The 19980-nt window shown below is 38.6% G+C and overlaps 1 protein-coding gene across 2 annotated transcripts in view; it reads right to left on the bottom strand.

Annotated features, from left to right (window-relative positions):
* Positions 1-19980, bottom strand: part of Gcat (Glycine C-acetyltransferase) — a 58445-nt gene that overhangs the window by 26225 nt on the left and 12240 nt on the right. Inside the window, exons 2-5 of one of the 2 annotated variants that reach the window (XM_067148312.2) lie at positions 17608-17831; positions 12359-12460; positions 10023-10230; positions 9752-9935 (exon numbers count right to left, since the gene is read on the bottom strand). In XM_067148312.2, the coding sequence (XP_067004413.1) occupies positions 9752-9935; positions 10023-10230; positions 12359-12460; positions 17608-17831 (718 nt within the window). The remainder of the gene's footprint in view (positions 1-9751; positions 9936-10022; positions 10231-12358; positions 12461-17607; positions 17832-19980) is intronic. The other variant, XM_068227742.1, reaches the window with a different exon arrangement.

Here is a 19980-nt window from a genome sequence, read left to right as displayed (position 1 = left end):
AATCTGGAATTTTCTGAATTGAAGGCATCCAAGTTAAGATGGTTCCAAGTGTGTGAGAAAGATCTGTGAGAGAGGAACATTGTAGTTGAAATCAATGATGGGGATAGTTTCAGGACGACTATGAAAACAAGCTTGCTTTACCAGGACCTTTACCAAAAGAGCAAAATAATGCGTTGATTGGTGGGCTCAAGAGATACTGGCAGGACGTCAAAGCCAGCAAACGAGTAAAATCTACTAGACACTGAAAATGAGATTGGTTGTTAACATGCAGTCTATGGTAGCTCAATTCAGGTGTTAAAAAAAATATATATATATTACTGATCATGACTGATGACTTTACTTATCATTCCCCTGTGGCTGGGAGTGATAGAATAACACCCACAGCATCCCCTGCCTGTCGTAAGAGCTGACTAAAAGGGGCCTCAGGACCTCTGAATCTTACAGAGTGGGTTGGCGACTGCAGGACCCTTAGCATTGCTTCCACTTACTTGTGCCAAGCTCCTGACTTTCATCTATCCTATCTGATCTTCATTGGTCAGCTCTTGTTCTTTTCTGAACCTGATGGTATTAGGTTTGCGAATCCTAGGGAGTCTTTAATTTTGTCGCCCTTCGTGGCCCTTGTCTTTCTTTGGCCGATACCTTCATTTTTTGAAGTGTTGGACCCCTTCCATTATTTTCTCTTTGATTAGTGTTATATAGAGGATGCTTGCCTACTTGTACTTCCTCTTAAAACACTAATCACCACCACCAATTTATTTATCATTATCCTTTGGTTATAAAACACAAACCATTAAAAAGAATGATTTTACTTTCATTAGAATTTTTCCTTTCTCTATTAGACTCTTAAGCCGGCCCCGTGGTGTAGGGGTAGCGTGCCTGCCTCTTGCCCGGAGGCCCCGGATTCGATTTCCAGCCAGGTCAGTGATTTTTCTCTCGACCTGAGGACTGGTTCGAGGTCCACTCACCCTACGTGATTAGAATTGAGGAGCTATCTGATGGTGAGATGGCGGCCCCGGTCTCAAAAGCCCAGAATAACAGCCGAGAGGATTCGTCATGCTGACCACACACCCCTCGTAATCTGCAGGCCTGCAGGATGAGCAGCGGTCGCTGGGCAGGCCAAGGCCCTTTCAAGGACGTTAAGTGCCATGGAGTTTGGTATTTTTTTTTTTTTTTTTTTAAATTAGACTCTTAACCTTTCTTTACAAAACTCTAGATTACATGAACCAAAGAGTCTATAATTTACTTTGCTTGTGTTTGCTGGTACAGATTTCAAAGAAAGGAATTTTTGTACTACATTTGTACATGAAAGGCACACAACTCTTACTCAAATATGAGGATGTTGTCTATGCCTTCTGAATGCTTTATTCTTTGGAAAGTCTTGAAAAAAGAAAAAATTGATGAAACTTCATAGTTCATTTTATTGCATGATGAATCAAATTAACTATGATAGTTCACAATTTTTTCAAGACATTACCAAAGATTTTTTTATTTTTTAATATGTTAAATGAATAAAAAATAAATCTTTGGCAAAGTTTTGAAAAATGATGAACGTCATAGTTTATTTGACTCCTCATGCAATAAATAGGCCTATAATAAATGAAATAAATAAAATCATCTTTGTAATAATAAATAATAATATTGGTTTTATGAGTATGTTCCACTAACTACCGTACTTTTATACAGTTTTTGGAGGTGCAAGGTTCTGTAATTTTGTCCCAAAGAAGTATCTATACATGCCAGTAAATCTATCAGCAAGTGGTTGGTGTATTTGAGCACCTTCAAACACCACTGGACAGAGCCAGGATCAGATTTGCTAACTTAAGCTCAGAAGGCCAGTGCTTTACCGTCTGAGCCACTCAGCCTGGCATAATCATATTTCATTATTTGTCTTGTGTAAGAAGTGGACAAAAAAAAACATAGAAGACAAACACAGAAAGAGACAGAGAGGGAAAGAGCCAAAATTTCTAGAAGAATTAGCAGGCAACACAATTATTTTTTTTTTTGCTAGGGGCTTTACGTCGCACCGACACAGATAGGTCTTATGGCGACGATGGGATGGGAAAGGCCTAGGAGTTGGAAGGAAGCGGCCGTGGCCTTAATTAAGGTACAGCCCCAGCATTTGCCTGGTGTGAAAATGGGAAACAACGGAAAACCATCTTCAGGGCTGCCGATAGTGGGATTCGAACCTACTATCTCCCGGATGCAAGCGCACGGCCAACTCGCCCGGTAGCAACACAATTGCATGAGTAGTGAGTTTCATTTAGCACCTACCGAATTCATTTGACAAAGTATTTGTACGCTTACTAATCCATACATATAGAAAGATAGGAACATCAAAAAGAAACACATACAGTGGAACCTCGATATCTCAAATCACCTTGAGAGCTAAATTTTATTTTGAGTTATCGAAATTTCGAGATATAGGGAATACCGTTTTTGAGCATGCATGACACATCATTGAATTATATGTATCGACGGGCTTATATCGAATAAATTATTTTTAACAGTATTTAAAAATATACAAACAAACTCTATTTTACGGCATCACTTTAATTATAACACTTATTATAGTAACATTTTAGAAGACAGTATGCAGTACATACAGTAGTGAAACAAAAACTATACCTCCATTAAAACCTTTGGAAAAAGATCCGTTAGTCTCTTCTCTTTGTTACTCTTAACCTTTCGTCCCTTCATATTGAAACTTCTCGTCAATACCACACAGCCAAGATTCATAAGTGTAGCTTGTCATATGCGACTTTGTGGGTTGCTTTCATACATGACCGGTAATTAATTCACACCCGAGAAACAGCAAGGCTTCACCGACTTTCTGATCACTAGAACTTTGTTTTTCGCTTTCCATCATATTAGCTCCCAACATCACTGTAACCCTTTCCTTACCTGTTCCTCACAAACCACAAATGCCATATTGCACTGTTAATGTTGCACAAAATTTGAGTTACAGAGTATTTCTTGCTTCAAGGGAGGAAATGTTTGCTTTGAGAAATCAAAAAATTTGTGTAACCGAATTTCGAGTAATAGAGAAAACAATACACGTGAAGAATAGGACAAATGGCTGGGAAATTTAAGTTACTTCAAGATACTGAAAATTCGAGCAATGGAGGTTCGAGGTATTGAGGTTCAACTGTAATAGGTTAAACACAGTGACTGGTCAGTGTGGTAGGAGGGAGATACAGAAAGAAAACACAAAAGGACAAGAACATCACCACATCTTCATGTACTGTATTTCTAGAGAATAGAACTTAGAGAATTAGAGTAGGTGAAGCTTTATCTAATCCTGTAATAATTAAGAGGGCAATTCCTCAAGGCAGTATTATTGGACCTGTATGTTTTCTTATATATATAAAATATAAGTAAGGGACTGGAATCAGAGATAAGGCTTTTTCCGGATAATGGTATTCTGTTCAGAGTTGCAAGATTGTGAGCAACAGCAAAGAGACCTCGACAATGTTCTGAGATGGACAGCAGGCTATGGTATGATGATAAATGGGGTTAAAAGTCAGGTTGTGAGTTTCACTAATTGTAAAAGTCATCTTAGTTTTAATTACTGAATTGATGGGATGAAAATTCCTTATGGGAATCACTGTAAGTACCTAGGTGTTAATATAAGGAAAAATCTTAATTGGGGCAATCACATAAATGGTATTGTAAATAAAGGGTACAGATCTCTACACATGATTATGAGGATATATAGGGGTTGTAGTAAGGAGAGGGCATATAAGTCTCTGGTAAGACCCCAACTAGAGTATGGTTCCACCAGGCGAGTTGGCCGTGTGGTCAGGGGCGCGTGGCTGTGGGCTTGCATCCGGCAGATATGGGTTTGAATCCCACTGTCGGCAGCCCTGAAGATGGTTTTCCATGGTTTCCCATTTTCACACCAGGAAAATGCTGGGGCTGTACCTTAATTAAGGCCACGGTCGCTTCCTTCCAACTCCTAGGCCTTTTCTATCCCATCGTCGCCATAAGATCTATCTGTGTCGGTGCGACGTAAAGCCACTGCAAAAAGAAAAATAAATAGTATGGTTCCAGTGTATCGGAACCTCACCAGGATTATTTGATTTGAGAACTGGAAAATATCCAAAGAAAAGCAGCTCGATTTGTTCTGGGTGATTTCCGACAACAGAGTAGCGTACCAATATAAATGGTCCGTTATTGGACATTATAAATTTTCCTGCTAACTCATTCTTGGTTGCCAGCGTTTCGCCCTCGTGTGCTAGGGTGGGCTCATCAGTTGGTACCTAGCACACCTACCAATACGCTGGCTAGTGCATACCGTGGAGGCCACTGCGTAGGCTAACTGGATCCACCGGCAGTGCCAATGCACTAGAGACTTTGTCTCATCAGCAAAAATTGATGCCTGCTTGGCCATCAGATGATATAGATGTTGATTCCCATAGGGAATATGAAATATTTGTCCTGAATGAGTAAATTTATAATACCAATATAAATGGTCCGTTATTGGACATTATAAATTTTCCTGCTAACTCATTCTTGGTTGCCAGCGTTTCGCCCTCGTGTGCTAGGGTGGGCTCATCAGTTGGTACCTAGCACACCTACCAATACGCTGGCTAGTGCATGCCGTGGAGGCCACTGCGTGGGCTAACTGGAGCCACCGGCAGTGCCAATGCACTAAGAGACTTTGTCTCATCAGCAAAAATTGATGCCTGCTTGGCCATCAGATGATATAGATGTTGATTCCCATAGGGAATATGAAATATTTGTCCTGAATGAGTAAATTTATAATACCAATATAAATGGTCCGTTATTGGACATTATAAATTTTCCTGCTAACTCATTCTTGGTTGCCAGCATTTCGCCCTCGTGTGCTAGGGTGGGCTCATCAGTTGGTACCTAGCACACCTACCAATACGCTGGCTAGTGCATACCGTGGAGGCCACTGCGTAGGCTAACTGGAGCCACCGGCAGTGCCAATGCACTAAGAGACTTTGTCTCATCAGCAAAAATTGATGCCTGCTTGGCCATCAGATGATATAGATGTTGATTCCCATAGGGAATATGAAATATTTGTCCTGAATGAGTAAATTTATAATACCAATATAAATGGTCCGTTATTGGACATTATAAATTTTCCTGCTAACTCATTCTTGGTTGCCAGCGTTTCGCCCTCGTGTGCTAGGGTGGGCTCATCAGTTGGTACCTAGCACACCTACCAATACGCTGGCTAGTGCATACCGTGGAGGCCACTGCGTAGGCTAACTGGAGCCACCGGCAGTGCCAATGCACTAAGAGACTTTGTCTCATCAGCAAAAATTGATGCCTGCTTGGCCATCAGATGATATAGATGTTGATTCCCATAGGGAATATGAAATATTTGTCCTGAATGAGTAAATTTATAATACCAATATAAATGGTCCGTTATTGGACATTATAAATTTTCCTGCTAACTCATTCTTGGTTGCCAGCGTTTCGCCCTCGTGTGCTAGGGTGGGCTCATCAGTTGGTACCTAGCACACCTACCAATACGCTGGCTAGTGCATACCGTGGAGGCCACTGCGTAGGCTAACTGGAGCCACCGGCAGTGCCAATGCACTAAGAGACTTTGTCTCATCAGCAAAAATTGATGCCTGCTTGGCCATCAGATGATATAGATGTTGATTCCCATAGGGAATATGAAATATTTGTCCTGAATGAGTAAATTTATAATACCAATATAAATGGTCCGTTATTGGACATTATAAATTTTCCTGCTAACTCATTCTTGGTTGCCAGCGTTTCGCCCTCGTGTGCTAGGGTGGGCTCATCAGTTGGTACCTAGCACACCTACCAATACGCTGGCTAGTGCATACCGTGGAGGCCACTGCGTAGGCTAACTGGAGCCACCGGCAGTGCCAATGCACTAAGAGACTTTGTCTCATCAGCAAAAATTGATGCCTGCTTGGCCATCAGATGATATAGATGTTGATTCCCATAGGGAATATGAAATATTTGTCCTGAATGAGTAAATTTATAATACCAATATAAATGGTCCGTTATTGGACATTATAAATTTTCCTGCTAACTCATTCTTGGTTGCCAGCGTTTCGCCCTCGTGTGCTAGGGTGGGCTCATCAGTTGGTACCTAGCACACCTACCAATACGCTGGCTAGTGCATACCGTGGAGGCCACTGCGTAGGCTAACTGGAGCCACCGGCAGTGCCAATGCACTAAGAGACTTTGTCTCATCAGCAAAAATTGATGCCTGCTTGGCCATCAGATGATATAGATGTTGATTCCCATAGGGAATATGAAATATTTGTCCTGAATGAGTAAATTTATAATACCAATATAAATGGTCCGTTATTGGACATTATAAATTTTCCTGCTAACTCATTCTTGGTTGCCAGCGTTTCGCCCTCGTGTGCTAGGGTGGGCTCATCAGTTGGTACCTAGCACACCTACCAATACGCTGGCTAGTGCATACCGTGGAGGCCACTGCGTAGGCTAACTGGAGCCACCGGCAGTGCCAATGCACTAAGAGACTTTGTCTCATCAGCAAAAATTGATGCCTGCTTGGCCATCAGATGATATAGATGTTGATTCCCATAGGGAATATGAAATATTTGTCCTGAATGAGTAAATTTATAATACCAATATAAATGGTCCGTTATTGGACATTATAAATTTTCCTGCTAACTCATTCTTGGTTGCCAGCGTTTCGCCCTCGTGTGCTAGGGTGGGCTCATCAGTTGGTACCTAGCACACCTACCAATACGCTGGCTAGTGCATACCGTGGAGGCCACTGCGTAGGCTAACTGGAGCCACCGGCAGTGCCAATGCACTAAGAGACTTTGTCTCATCAGCAAAAATTGATGCCTGCTTGGCCATCAGATGATATAGATGTTGATTCCCATAGGGAATATGAAATATTTGTCCTGAATGAGTAAATTTATAATACCAATATAAATGGTCCGTTATTGGACATTATAAATTTTCCTGCTAATTCTTGGTTGCCAGCGTTTCGCCCTCGTGTGCTAGGGTGGGCTCATCAGTTGGTACCTAGCACACCTACCAATACGCTGGCTAGTGCATACCGTGGAGGCCACTGCGTAGGCTAACTGGAGCCACCGGCAGTGCCAATGCACTAAGAGACTTTGTCTCATCAGCAAAAATTGATGCCTGCTTGGCCATCAGATGATATAGATGTTGATTCCCATAGGGAATATGAAATATTTGTCCTGAATGAGTAAATTTATAATACCAATATAAATGGTCCGTTATTGGACATTTATATTGGTATTATTGGTATTATAAATTTACTCATTCAGGACAAATATTTCATATTCCCTATGGGAATCAACATCTATATCATCTGATGGCCAAGCAGGCATCAATTTTTGCTGATGAGACAAAGTCTCTTAGTGCATTGGCACTGCCGGTGGCTCCAGTTAGCCTACGCAGTGGCCTCCACGGTATGCACTAGCCAGCGTATTAGTAGGTGTGCTAGGTACCAACTGATGAGCCCACCCTAGCACACGAGGGCGAAACGCTGGCAACCAAGAATGAGTTAGCAGGAAAATTTATAATGTCCAATAACGGACCATTTATATTGGTATTATAAATTTACTCATTCAGGACAAATATTTCATATTCCCTATGGGAATCAACATCTATATCATCTGATGGCCAAGCAGGCATCAATTTTTGCTGATGAGACAAAGTCTCTAGTGCATTGGCACTGCCGGTGGCTCCAGTTAGCCTACGCAGTGGCCTCCACGGTATGCACTAGCCAGCGTATTGGTAGGTGTGCTAGGTACGAACTGATGAGCCCACCCTAGCACACGAGGGCGAAACGCTGGCAACCAAGAATGAGTTAGCAGGAAAATTTATAATGTCCAATAACGGACCATTTATATTGGTATTATAAATTTACTCATTCAGGACAAATATTTCATATTCCCTATGGGAATCAACATCTATATCAACAGAGTAGCGTTATAAAAATATTGCAAGTTTGGGCTGGGAAGAATTGGGAGAAAGAAGATGAGCTGCTCGACTAAGTGGTATGTTCCAAGCTGTCAGCGGAGAGATGGTGTGGAGTGACATTAGTAGATGACTAAGTTTGAGTGGTGTCTTTAAAAGTAGGAAAGATCACAATATGAAGATAAAGTTTGAATTCAAGAGGACAAATTGGGGCAAACATTCGTTTATAGGAAGGAGAGTTAGGGATTGGAATAATTTACCAAGGAAGACATTCAATAAATTTCCCGTTTCTTTGCAATCATTTAAGAAAAGGCTAGGAAAACAACAGACAGGGTATCTGCCACCTGGGTGATTGCCCCTAAATGCAGACCAGTGTTGATTGATTTATTGATTCTACTGCCAACTTCAAGTAGACTGTCTCTCTCCTCATCAGTCCCATTTCTTCTACATCCATTTCTTCTCAGGCCCCAATGATCTTATTTCTGCTTTCCAGCTTCATCAGAGGGGAGGGTTCAATACTCATTGAGGGACCCATCTTCACAGATCTTCAGCCTTGATGCGGGAAGTATGGGATAAGAAGGAAGCCAAATGAAGACAGGAAATAACAAGAGACAAAAAAGATAAAATATAAATACAAGTGACAAAAGACTAGGACCACAAGACAAATACAGTAAGAGAAAAGGATGCCGAGTCAATATAAGTCATGGAAGTTATGTGTTCCTTTTGATGTTCTTATCTTTTTATATTATGACTTGATTTGGACTTGATGTTATACATTTATTAATGTTAACCCTGAGTGGTCACTATATGAGATTTTCTCTCACATTATTTTGTATTGTGAGTTTACTTCCCGGCGATGCATGGGAGGTGACTGTTCCCTCTTCTAGCTGAGTTTATAACTGTCGTGAGTAAGGCGATTCACATTTGAAGGGTAAGCATCCCCTCCTCTAGTCAGAACAAAAATTTGTACGAGTTCGTGCACCCTGTGTGAGAGGTTCTGTCATCGCACGACCAGTGGCGTTTATGTTATGTTGAAGTCGAGAGGGAAACTTTCTCCTGTTGTAGACGTTAGTATTTGACTTAAGTCGTGCGCGTAACATTCTCCATTTGTAATTACTGATAAAAGAATCTTCAAAAATTATGAGTTGAGGAAGAATGTTGGGAAATAAACGCTGTTACAAACTCCAGCTAGCTCAAATGTTAGAGAGAAGAGCTATTGTACTTCATTCTTGCTTTTGTATTGTAACTGTCAGAAAGTTCTATATTAATAACAATGTTATTTGTTTTACATCCCAATAACTACTTTTTGCAGTTTTTGCAGATGCCAAGGTGCCTAAATTTTGTCGCACAAGTGTTCTTTCATAAGCCAGTAAAGCTACTACGGCTGACAGATCTGAGCACCTTCGAATACCACCGGACCGAGCCAGGATCGAACCTGCTAACTAGGGCTCAGAGAGCCAGCACCTTAACCGTCTCAGCCATTCAGCCCGGTACTTTTGTGAATATTACGTACTTACATGTGACTGAACTAATGGCTAATTTCCATTATGGAGTAATTTGTTTCTGTAATATACGGATAATCATTTTTTTAATCTAAATTGTATAATGCAATCTTTACATCTCAATTCCTTAATTTGTTTCACTGTTATGCTCCGCAAAATTATAGAAGGTATATTTATTTTAAATGTTATTAAATTTTATTTTAATGTGAGAGAAAGTCTCACGTGCGAGCACTCATGTTACAATTCGGCTAGCGACCACTCGCGGGTTAACTTAGCACTCAGTAATTCTGAATAAGAGCTATATTTACCTTCCAGTTTTTCCAAAAAAACCAGTTGCATGGCAATCATCGACAAATGTTACAGCCTTGTATGTCTTAGCAAGATCACATATTTTGTCTAAGGGGGCTACATTGCCATCCATTGAAAATACCCCATCAGTTGCAATGAGTTTTAAACGGGCATCCTGGACACTCTTCAGTTTTTCTTCAAGATCTGTTTCAAGAGAGAAGAATTAAATTGTCTTAAAGACAAACTTTCCTTATTGATATTTAAAACTCATAATATAACTTACTGGGTTACCTTTCATATCTTTGTGCTTGTATCGAAACTTCCTGGCTTTACAGAGGCGAATACCATCAATAATTGAAGCATGATTAAGTTCATCAGAAAATACAGCATCATTCTCATTCAGTATGGTCTCAAACAATCCTGCATTGGCATCAAAACAACTTGGATAAAGAATAGCATCCTCACGAACATGAAACTCTTTTAGTTTCTCCTCCAGTTCCTACAGGAAAGCAAAATTTCAAGTAATTTTATATTAATGTTGGTGGAGGATTCCCAATAACAAAACAGAATTTCCTTTATGTATAGAAAATTCACAGCATAGGACTGACAACATAGTAACACCAAGCGACAGAACAGAAAATTGATTAAAGCTTACATTGTACAGAACAGTCTTTAGTGTTTCACACTATTTGGTATATAAACCCAAAAGTCTATGTTGTGTATTATCTATATAAATAAAATCGTAATGATCATGTGTCTGTACATTGACTATATTGGCAAAATTTTCATTCAGTTATCCGTTTCAGGTGTAATATTTTTTAGCTTCAGTGTCTGTCAGTTTGTTTGTTTGTTTGTTTGTTTGTTTGTTTGTTTGTTTGTTTGTTTGTTTGTTTGTGTGTTTGTTTGTTTGTTTGTTTGTTCGTCTGAGTTCTTATAACTTGAAAACTACTTGATATTTTTCTACCAAACTTCATATTTAGAATAAACCTGTCTTTGGGTAGGTTTTAGGGCCAATATTGTTTCTAAATCACTGAACTGACTGGGGGTTTATACAAAATCAAAATCGCGATTTACCACTCCCACAAAATATACACAATCAAACTGAATGGAAATCTACCTGCCTTAACGGAAATCAATTTCTAAAACATTTTTCTCATTTGCATCATTTCAATACAAGGATTAATGAGGGAGATATCATTAACAGACCATTTTTCAGTCTAAGTTCAAGCGGACATTTTTAGCTTTTTTGTTGATTTTTCTGTTCATCCGTTTATTGAGTTCTAATAATAATAATAATCTTATTTGCTTTACATCCCGCTGACTACTTTTACAATTTTTGGAGATGCCAAGGTACCGGAATTTAGTCCTGCAGAAGTTATTTTACATGCCAGTAAATCTACCTCCACGAGGCTGACGTATTTGAGCACCTTCAAATACCGCCGGGCTGAGCCAGGATCGAACCTGCCAAGTTGGGGTCAGAAGGCCAGCGCCTGAACCATCTGAGCCACTTAGCCCGGCTATTGAGTTCTTATAACTGTGAAACTACTCTACATATTTCTACCAAACTTTATATATATATATGTCCTTGGGTAGGTATTAGGTTCAATATTATTTCTAAATCCCAGTTTGGTTTGGGGGATTATAGGAAGTCAAAACAGTGATTTTACCCTTCCACAAAATATATGTGACCAACCTTAATGGAAAACTACCAGCTGTAATTTCTAAGAATGCTTTTCTTATGTGCACCTGTTTGATAGGAGGATAACATGGGCATCATCATTAATGGACTTTTTTACAGGCTGTCATGTCATTTCGAATTGGGCTAAAAGGTTTAATTAAAGGGCCATTTTACTCTTTTCGATAGAACAGATAATAAGAGAGGTTATCGTCAACAATTGGTTTCATCAGCCACAGTGCCACTCCAGGTTTCAAATGAACAAAAATATGTAACCGAGAAACCAGGAGAATTACGCACAACTTTGGAACTGTATCGTTCAATAACCTCTGTGATCTACCCCATTCTGTCTCCACTTTGTTCTACTTTATCATACTTCACATTACTGCCACGTGCTTTCGTAGAAGAATATCAGTTTAACATGCCGTATTAAACGTTTGAATACAGGCATGTAACTTCGCATAAATTAATGAAGGAATCGTGAAATTGATTACCAATTCCCATGCAAAGAACAGGTACACATGCTAGTTTCTACATATGGGAAGAAATGAACTTCTTCCAGATCCAAATTTTATTTAGTTTTTTAGGAATTAGTTTGAAGATTTTTTTCTCATAGAACAAAAAAGAAAGGGCCCATAGCACATACAGCATATCTGCCAAGATGACTGCTGCCTAGCAGATAGTGGATTGGTGGTGATGATTATTGTTTTAAGAGGAAGTACAACTGAGCAACCATCCTCTATTAACACTAATCAGATATTGACTCATTTAGGTCTAACTTTTTGATTGCAATAGTAGTTCCCTCAGACATTTCATTTTTTAAAATTACATATTGACTAAAATTCACACTGTAAGTTTGTCAGTCATTTTGAGCTCAATGTAGCCTGCCTGAAGTCAAGAGATGCTAGAAGCTTCTCCCAAAATCTTGTGAAATACTTTATAGCCTACTTACTTTGTGAATATGTTGAGTTCCACAAATGAAGCGGACAGAGCTCAGACCAGCTCCATACTTGTCTATTGCATCTTTGGCTGCATTCATTACATCTTCATGGCCCTTAAACAAGAAAAGATTAATTTTAATAAGGATTTTCTTAATAAATTATTCATGCACATACCCCAAAATCTCCTATTAATGTTATAACTTCTTGTACTGGTAATAAATAAAGAATACAACATGTGACCCATTGCGCAGAAAGGGATTTGAATTACAGGTGATTAAAGTGATGAAATTATTCTTAATTTAGTCATGGCAATCTTGGTTTTTTAATTGTTATATATTATTTTGTACATATAGGTACCATATATATATTGAATGTATTTTGTACCATCCATTGTAATTGGGGATATACCCTGTTATGAATGAATAAATAAATAAATAAATAAATAAATAAATAAATAAATAAATAAATAAATAAATAAATAACATAAATAAATTAATTTCATTATTAGACTGTATTGAAATTCAATATCTTAAAATTTTTACAATTAATTTATTGAAAACCACCTATCCTATCTATCTATATATATATATATATAGAGAGAGAGAGAGAGAGAGAGAATATTTGTTAAGATAAGTTTATAGTGTTTAGACTGGTTCAAAAAATTCAAAGAAGGAAGAGAAATGATTGAAGATGATCCATTGATCCATGATCTGGCCACCTTCAAACATCATCAAGAACAGACAAAAAGTTGCAAAAGTTTGTGAAATTGTTAGGTGAATTAACAAACCTTGACAAGGAGACAGACAGATTTTGCATAATGATCTTGGTATGAAAAAAAGTGTGTTCAAAGGACATGCGAATTAATGAAGCAAAAGGAGATAATAATGAACATTTTGCTGACCACCTTGTAAACATTGAAAACAACCCCAAACAAAGTGCCATTTCATGCAATGGAACAGTCCTTCCCCAAGATTAAAGAAAGCATGCATGAGAAAATCCGAATTAAGGCCATGATTTTTTTAATTTTTTTTATTTTATTTTATTATTATTTTTTTTTTTTATTTACATTTGGGGAGTCATTCACGTTGATTGGGCGCCAGAATGTCACACAATTAACCAGGCCTACTACAAGGTGAAATGTGGAAGAATCACTCCTAGATCCTGCACCAAGACAATGCAATGTCACACAACACACTTTCTGTCAAGCAGTTTCTGGTGAAGCACAATATCCCTGTGTTGGAACTGTGACATATGCTGCAAGAGTTTATATATTTGGCCTTCTTGAAGTAAATTTTGGATCATTTAAAATTGTAGGTATTAAATTTTATCTTCAAAATTTGTGGGACACTGTATTGCGCGTGTTGATTTTTCTGGGACTTGCACAAGATATAAGCTTTGAGAAGTTTTCAAGGACAAGACAAGAAGCGTCAAATTAAAAATTTAAATTTGATTGGTTTAAATTAATCGAGAGGTAACTCCTGTGCGGTCATTAATTTTGCTGTGCCATTTCCTGTTGCACCATCCAGCATGGGCTACCTTCGGGAAGCACGTCGCAGAGTGGTTTACTTCTGTCTTCAGCATCATGTAGAGTGGACTTGTTGTCCAGGAGCTCTGTACTCCATGGAAAATCTACCTTCTTTTGAGGTAAGCAAATCTTAAATTTCCTAATGTAACTTAATGTTATTTTATTTCACATTTTAATTTGTCACAGGAGTTTTACCCATTGATCTTTCTATCAGAAATCAATTGTAATTTATGATTGTGTAAAGATGTCTTTCATCCATCTTCACGTTGGCACGAGGCAGGCTTTTTCTAATCAAGTTTTGTAACTTAAATTAATTTTTCGTTAAGCTTGACTCCAGTAATTCTGATTTGTTTTAAAATGTTTTCCTATGACATGTATTTTTATTCCTTTTGTGAAGGTGGTTGCTTAAGATGTTCAACTTGTAATTTTCTTTGATGCAACTCATTTCATCAGGATTTTATTTCTTTCTTGTGTTTATGCTACCAGTAGTGTTCCTTATTTCCTTTTCTTTAATGTTTTTATAATAAATAAGTATTAACTATAAGATGGTATTAACTAAATTGTTTTTTTGGTCAAATTTTTCAGCCACAAAATTCCTTCTATCCATAACCTTGTAGGGTTCCTTCCGCTGTCCACTTCCTGACTATAGTTGTCACATTATTTTACCTTGTTTAATTTTGATTATATGATATGGTTTTAACGATTCTGAATTGTATGTAATGTTCCAAATGTTGTACTTCTATTAGTTCATATTTTTTACACTTCTGGTCATATTGTCAGCTCATAATGGGAAGAATATTTTCCAGTGTCATTACTTCAAACCTATGTGTCCAATTTACCTGATGTACCCTATTTGACTTTCCAGAAGGAAAAAAAAAACATGCGGTAATTTTATGCCAAATGACAATAAGTGCAAATGAGGTGAACTAATTGTGTGTATATTGTATTTGATGTACCTTTTAAATGTAAATAAATTGTACATAATTTTTTAAATACATGTATTCCTTGAATAATTTACGCATCCGAAGTAATCGCCTGTGATTTTCATCAAAAGAGTGCATTAATTATGCAAGAAAGTACAGCGTAAACATGATTTCTTGTAAATATTCAATGGATATGTAGCCCGCCTGGTGGCCATGATTGTTAAGGCGCGTTCTCATATGGAACAAGGGCAAATGATGCTCTTGCTGGTGATTTGTCTGTCAGATGGGGACATAAAGCTTTGAACAAACCCCTTGGTGTTATTCGAAGGAGTAGGCTGCGTGCCAACACCGGGTTTCACTCTCACCCTACTTCTTCATCATCATCATCATCGTCAGATGCGCAGGTCGCCTACGGTAGTCAAATAGAAAGACCTGCACCAGGTGAGCCGAACGTGTCCTCGGACACTCCCGGCACTAAAAGCCATACAATAAATTAATGAAAATGTATCCGCTTTACAGATATTTCACAGTTTTCTTTGGCACGTTTCAGAATTAGTTGTATGTAGTAGTAGCAGTAGTACAACGGCAAGGATAAGGAGGAGTTAGTACCATCAACTGAGCTGACTATGATCACAGGGCTGACTACGGTCAAAAACTAGTGCTAAGGTACTGTACTAAACACATACTTAAGAGAAAATTGACATGTTTATAACATAAAAAAACGGATAAATCTATCTGGAATAATAATAATAATAATAATAATAATAATAATAATAATAATAATAATAATAATAATAATAATAATAATAATAATATATTTTTTTACAAGGGAAGTGTGGGAAATCTTTCATGAGACACTTGTGAGGGTCTGCATTCCACAAGCATGTGAGATTCCTACTCACTAAAACCCACACACCCTTTTCCCTCGACGTATATCTCCGCCCCGGAACCCCTCTCGCATTATTTCAGGTCGATGTCGTGCTAATTTCTTCTTCCGTTATTTCTCCTTACTGCCGTTCATGAGCATTCATATCTCTCTTTTTCTGATGCAGGATGCCTTCTACATATACTGCTATCCGATCCCAAGATTCTTGGTTTTGTAGCATCACCTGCACAATAGTTTCTGGCATCAGCTCTCCTTGCTCAGTATGCAAACATCTTCTCTGAGTTGACCAATGTTAGCATACAAAAAATGTGTGAAATACATCGTCTACATCATTGCAGTAAATACACGCCAAGTCGCTCGCTCTACCTACTATATGTAGAAATTTCCGGAAGTATCCTTGACCCGTCAATAGTTGCGTAATGTAAAAGTTAATCTTGCCATGAGCTCGGGCAACCCAATCAGCTAGGCGTGGTATCAGCCGCTTAGTCCATTTTCCTCCAGGATCTTCCTCCCATCTTTGCTACCACCACTCCATTCGTTGTCTATAAGCTAGCTTCTTAGCATGCTTCTTTCCGAGCTCTCCTTGAGTTCGCCAGACTTGCTGTCTCTCTAAGGCAAGGAAATCAATCAGTGCTACCGCTGCAATCGTAAGGACCGCAGGTTCGGATACTGTGTGATATGCGCTTGTAATACGCAAAGCTGATCTCCACTGTACCGCAGCTATCCTTCGCCGGTATTTTTCAAACTTCAGAGATTCAGCCCAGACTTCGGCACCATATAGAAGTGTCGAGTGAACTATCGACATCAGAAGTCGTCATTTGCTATACTTCAGACCTTTAATGTTGCTCATTAACCTACTCAGCGCAATCGTTGTTTTCACCGCCTTATCTGTCACCCGTTTGATATGATCCCCTCCCAAAAAAAAAAAAAAAATAATAATAACAATAATAATAATAATAACAATAATAATAATAGAGGTTTCGAAATAAGCAACAGGGAAACTTTCAAGTCAAAAATAAAGAACACAAAGAGTTTCCAAGAAAAAGTTAGTTTGTGGACCCAAACACCATGGACAGAAGGGAGAAGAAGGTTGCAGAGTGAAAGAATGAAGGATTACTGGTCGCAGATCAAAGCCCAGAAGCAGCTGAAATTGAATTAACGTGGTCCACAGTTGGTCAAAACAAAAGAAAGAAAGAAGGAGAATAGAGGTTTCAAAAGTCATAAATAGGCCTTTTCTTTTATTTCTTTTAAACTAGTTTTTTTACCATATTCACCCCAGTTGATGGTGGCAAGGATTGTGGCAGTAGTTAATATCTGTAAATTGCATTTGAATAACCACTCTTAAAACTGACTCCAACTGACAAAATCTGTGTATGCCACTGTACACTAGAGTATTGTTTTTCATCCCAATCTGCAACTGCTAGTAATGTGTAATACTATTCATACTTGCAAAAACTCTGTTTAAAATGGATATTGCTGTGCTAAAAACAAACAATAATTGTAAGATGCCTTGTTTCTTTTTAAAAAAATACAGTTGGATCATGCTGCTCAGCTTGCATCATGCTGTTCAATCTAACAGCATAACAGCAATTTTTTCTCTCAAAAATTAAGTTTCCAGAAGGAAATTACAATTTAATTTCATTGACTGCAAATGTTAGAAACATTTAATCCATTTAGGCCTTTTCAATTGTGAAACTACCAGAGTTTCACCCCAGTATGACAATGCGGTGAAACAGTGGTCATTTCACAATTGAAAAGCCCCAAAGAAATTTAATGTTTCTTGCATTTCGTGTATTTCTCCCTCACTCCATTGATTATAAGTGATAAGTAACACTGAAAAAATATCTGTAAGGAGGCTAAAAACATGCATCCTCAAGAAACTTTACAAGATTTTTCATGATACAGTATTTGAATGTTGACACTCACAGACAGGCCTAGATAATTGTTTGCACAAAAATTCAGGATTTTGCTTTCTTGTGATGCAACATTTATCTCCACTCCTTGTTTGGAAGTGATGACCCGTTCATCTTTCCATGTTCCAGCATTTTGTATCTGTTTGAGTTCCTCAGCCAATATCGCTCGTAAACTTTCCTGTGCTTTTGAATTCCAGCGAACTTGAAACCAGGCATTTCTTCTTAGGGGAGATGGTCCTGTAAAATCATTAAACACTCTAAGGAACAACATATAATCCAGATATTTAATAAAGATGGTGGTATATGATGATGATGATGATGATGATGATGATGATGACGAGGAGGAGGAGGAGAAGAGGAGGAGGACTAAAAACCTTTGAAGAATGAATTAAACAGGTTTGTAATGGAGGTCATACCTATATGTCAGAGCCTCCGTGGCTCAGATGACAGCGCGTCGGCCTCTCACCGCTGAATACCGTGGTTCAAATCCCGGTCACCCCATGTGAGATTTGTCCTGGACAAAGCAGAGGCAGGACAGGTTTTTCTCCGGGTACTCCGGTTTTCCCTGTCATCTTTCATTCCAGCAACACTTTCCATTCTCATTTCATAGCATCTATCAGTCATTAATAAAATCACTTTGGGAGTGGCGACCCCATCGTACTAATAGCCTATATATGATTCATTCATTTCATTCCTGACCCGGTCAATGACTAGAAAACAGGTTGTAGGTTTTCATTTTTCATCTATATGTCATTGGGCAAACAATTTGTGACTGTTACATCACTATAAAAGCCTATAGAATACTGATTTTGTGGATGCCTCTGTGATTAACAAGGTAGTAATCTACTTAAAGTGCTTTCAGTTAAGGCAAGCTTATGTGACAAAGCCTCAGCTAGACCTGAGGTAAAGGAAAGAGTCAGGTCACAAGGCTTGCTGATCACTTCTATGGCAATAATAACTGGTTAAGGAGTTTCAGTGGTGGTGATTAGGGGCGACTAGGTTGGGCAGTCGCCCCTCCACTTTGTGGGGAAGAAACAATAAATTTTTTGTTCCGTTTTAGCTGCGTAGAACTAGGAAATATAAAATAACATACAAACCATGTTGTCTTATCACCTAATTATTTCCTTTAATTTCTTTAATGCATAAAAAATTTGCCTAGCAGAAACACGCACAGAATGTTGCATTGCTGCTAACCAACTCGTACAGTGCCACAGCAAGTAGTGTAGACTCAGGCAGCAGGGTGTGAAGAAGGGTAGCAGGTGTATATTTTTGCCATACTTTTGTCTCTTGCCACATGCATTTGTCAGTCTGGCAATCTCACTCAGTCTGTGTAGTTCCTATCTAGTGTTTGATACTCTGTTTGTGAGTAGTCAAATACTAAATGATTTTCTATTGTTAATCACATCATACTTCTCTTCATTGTAATACATTTGTAATTGTATCTTTGATGAAAAATGGGTTTGATTCCCGGCAGGGTCGGGAATTTTAACCATCATTGGTTAATTTCGCTGGCATGGGGGCTGGGTGTTTGTGTCGTCTTCATCATCATTTCATCCTCATCACAGCGTGCAGGTCGCCTACGGGATTCAAATAAAAAGACCTGCACCTGGCGAGCCGAACATGTCCTCGGACACTCCCGGCACTAAAAGCCATACACCATTTCATTTCATTAAATTATTTACATAAAATTACTCATCATAAAAAAACTATCCATCAGATTTCATTCGACCACTTCCTGAACCCTCTCAGGAGTAATAAGAACAAATTGTGAAATTTTCAGCAATATCGGTCCAGTAGTTTTTGAGTCCAGTCGAAACGAACAAACAAATATTAATTTTTATACATTAGATTGTGCACCGATATCAAGACTGTATGTAATCATAGTCTATATCAGGGCCTCTCAAATGCCCAAAATCTCACCTGTGCAAACAGCGGCGCAGAGTTACTGTGCACAGTGCATCAGTCCAGCTCGGTTCGGCTCGGACCAACACTTCATCTCTGGGCTACTCGGCTAAGCTCGGCTCAACTCAGCTCGGATTTGAAGCGCTACGGAGCAATTGAGGAAGTGGGAGACAGGGGTAGCAAGCAAGACAGGCATGGAGAAAGAGAGAGACAGCGCTATTGCTCCAAATCAAGGAGTGGGGGACTGCACTGTGGTCAACCAAGCGAAGTCATCTTTTGCACCATGCACAGTGCATGCACCAGGCGCATTCAGATTTTAATCCACTGTATATATGTTTTTTGACATTATGATCAGTGTTTGAAAGATTTCACGGTCCTATTTGACCTTCTTTAAATGGACATTTTATGTTGTGTAATGATTGCTATGTCTCTTTCTTGGTTTTTATCTTTTAAAAACTGCTGAAGATGCTCGCTTATATGATCA

This window comes from Anabrus simplex, chromosome 5 (genome assembly GCF_040414725.1).
Source record: "Anabrus simplex isolate iqAnaSimp1 chromosome 5, ASM4041472v1, whole genome shotgun sequence".
Taxonomy (NCBI): domain Eukaryota; kingdom Metazoa; phylum Arthropoda; class Insecta; order Orthoptera; family Tettigoniidae; genus Anabrus; species Anabrus simplex.
This window is presented reverse-complemented; position numbering and strand designations above follow the sequence as displayed.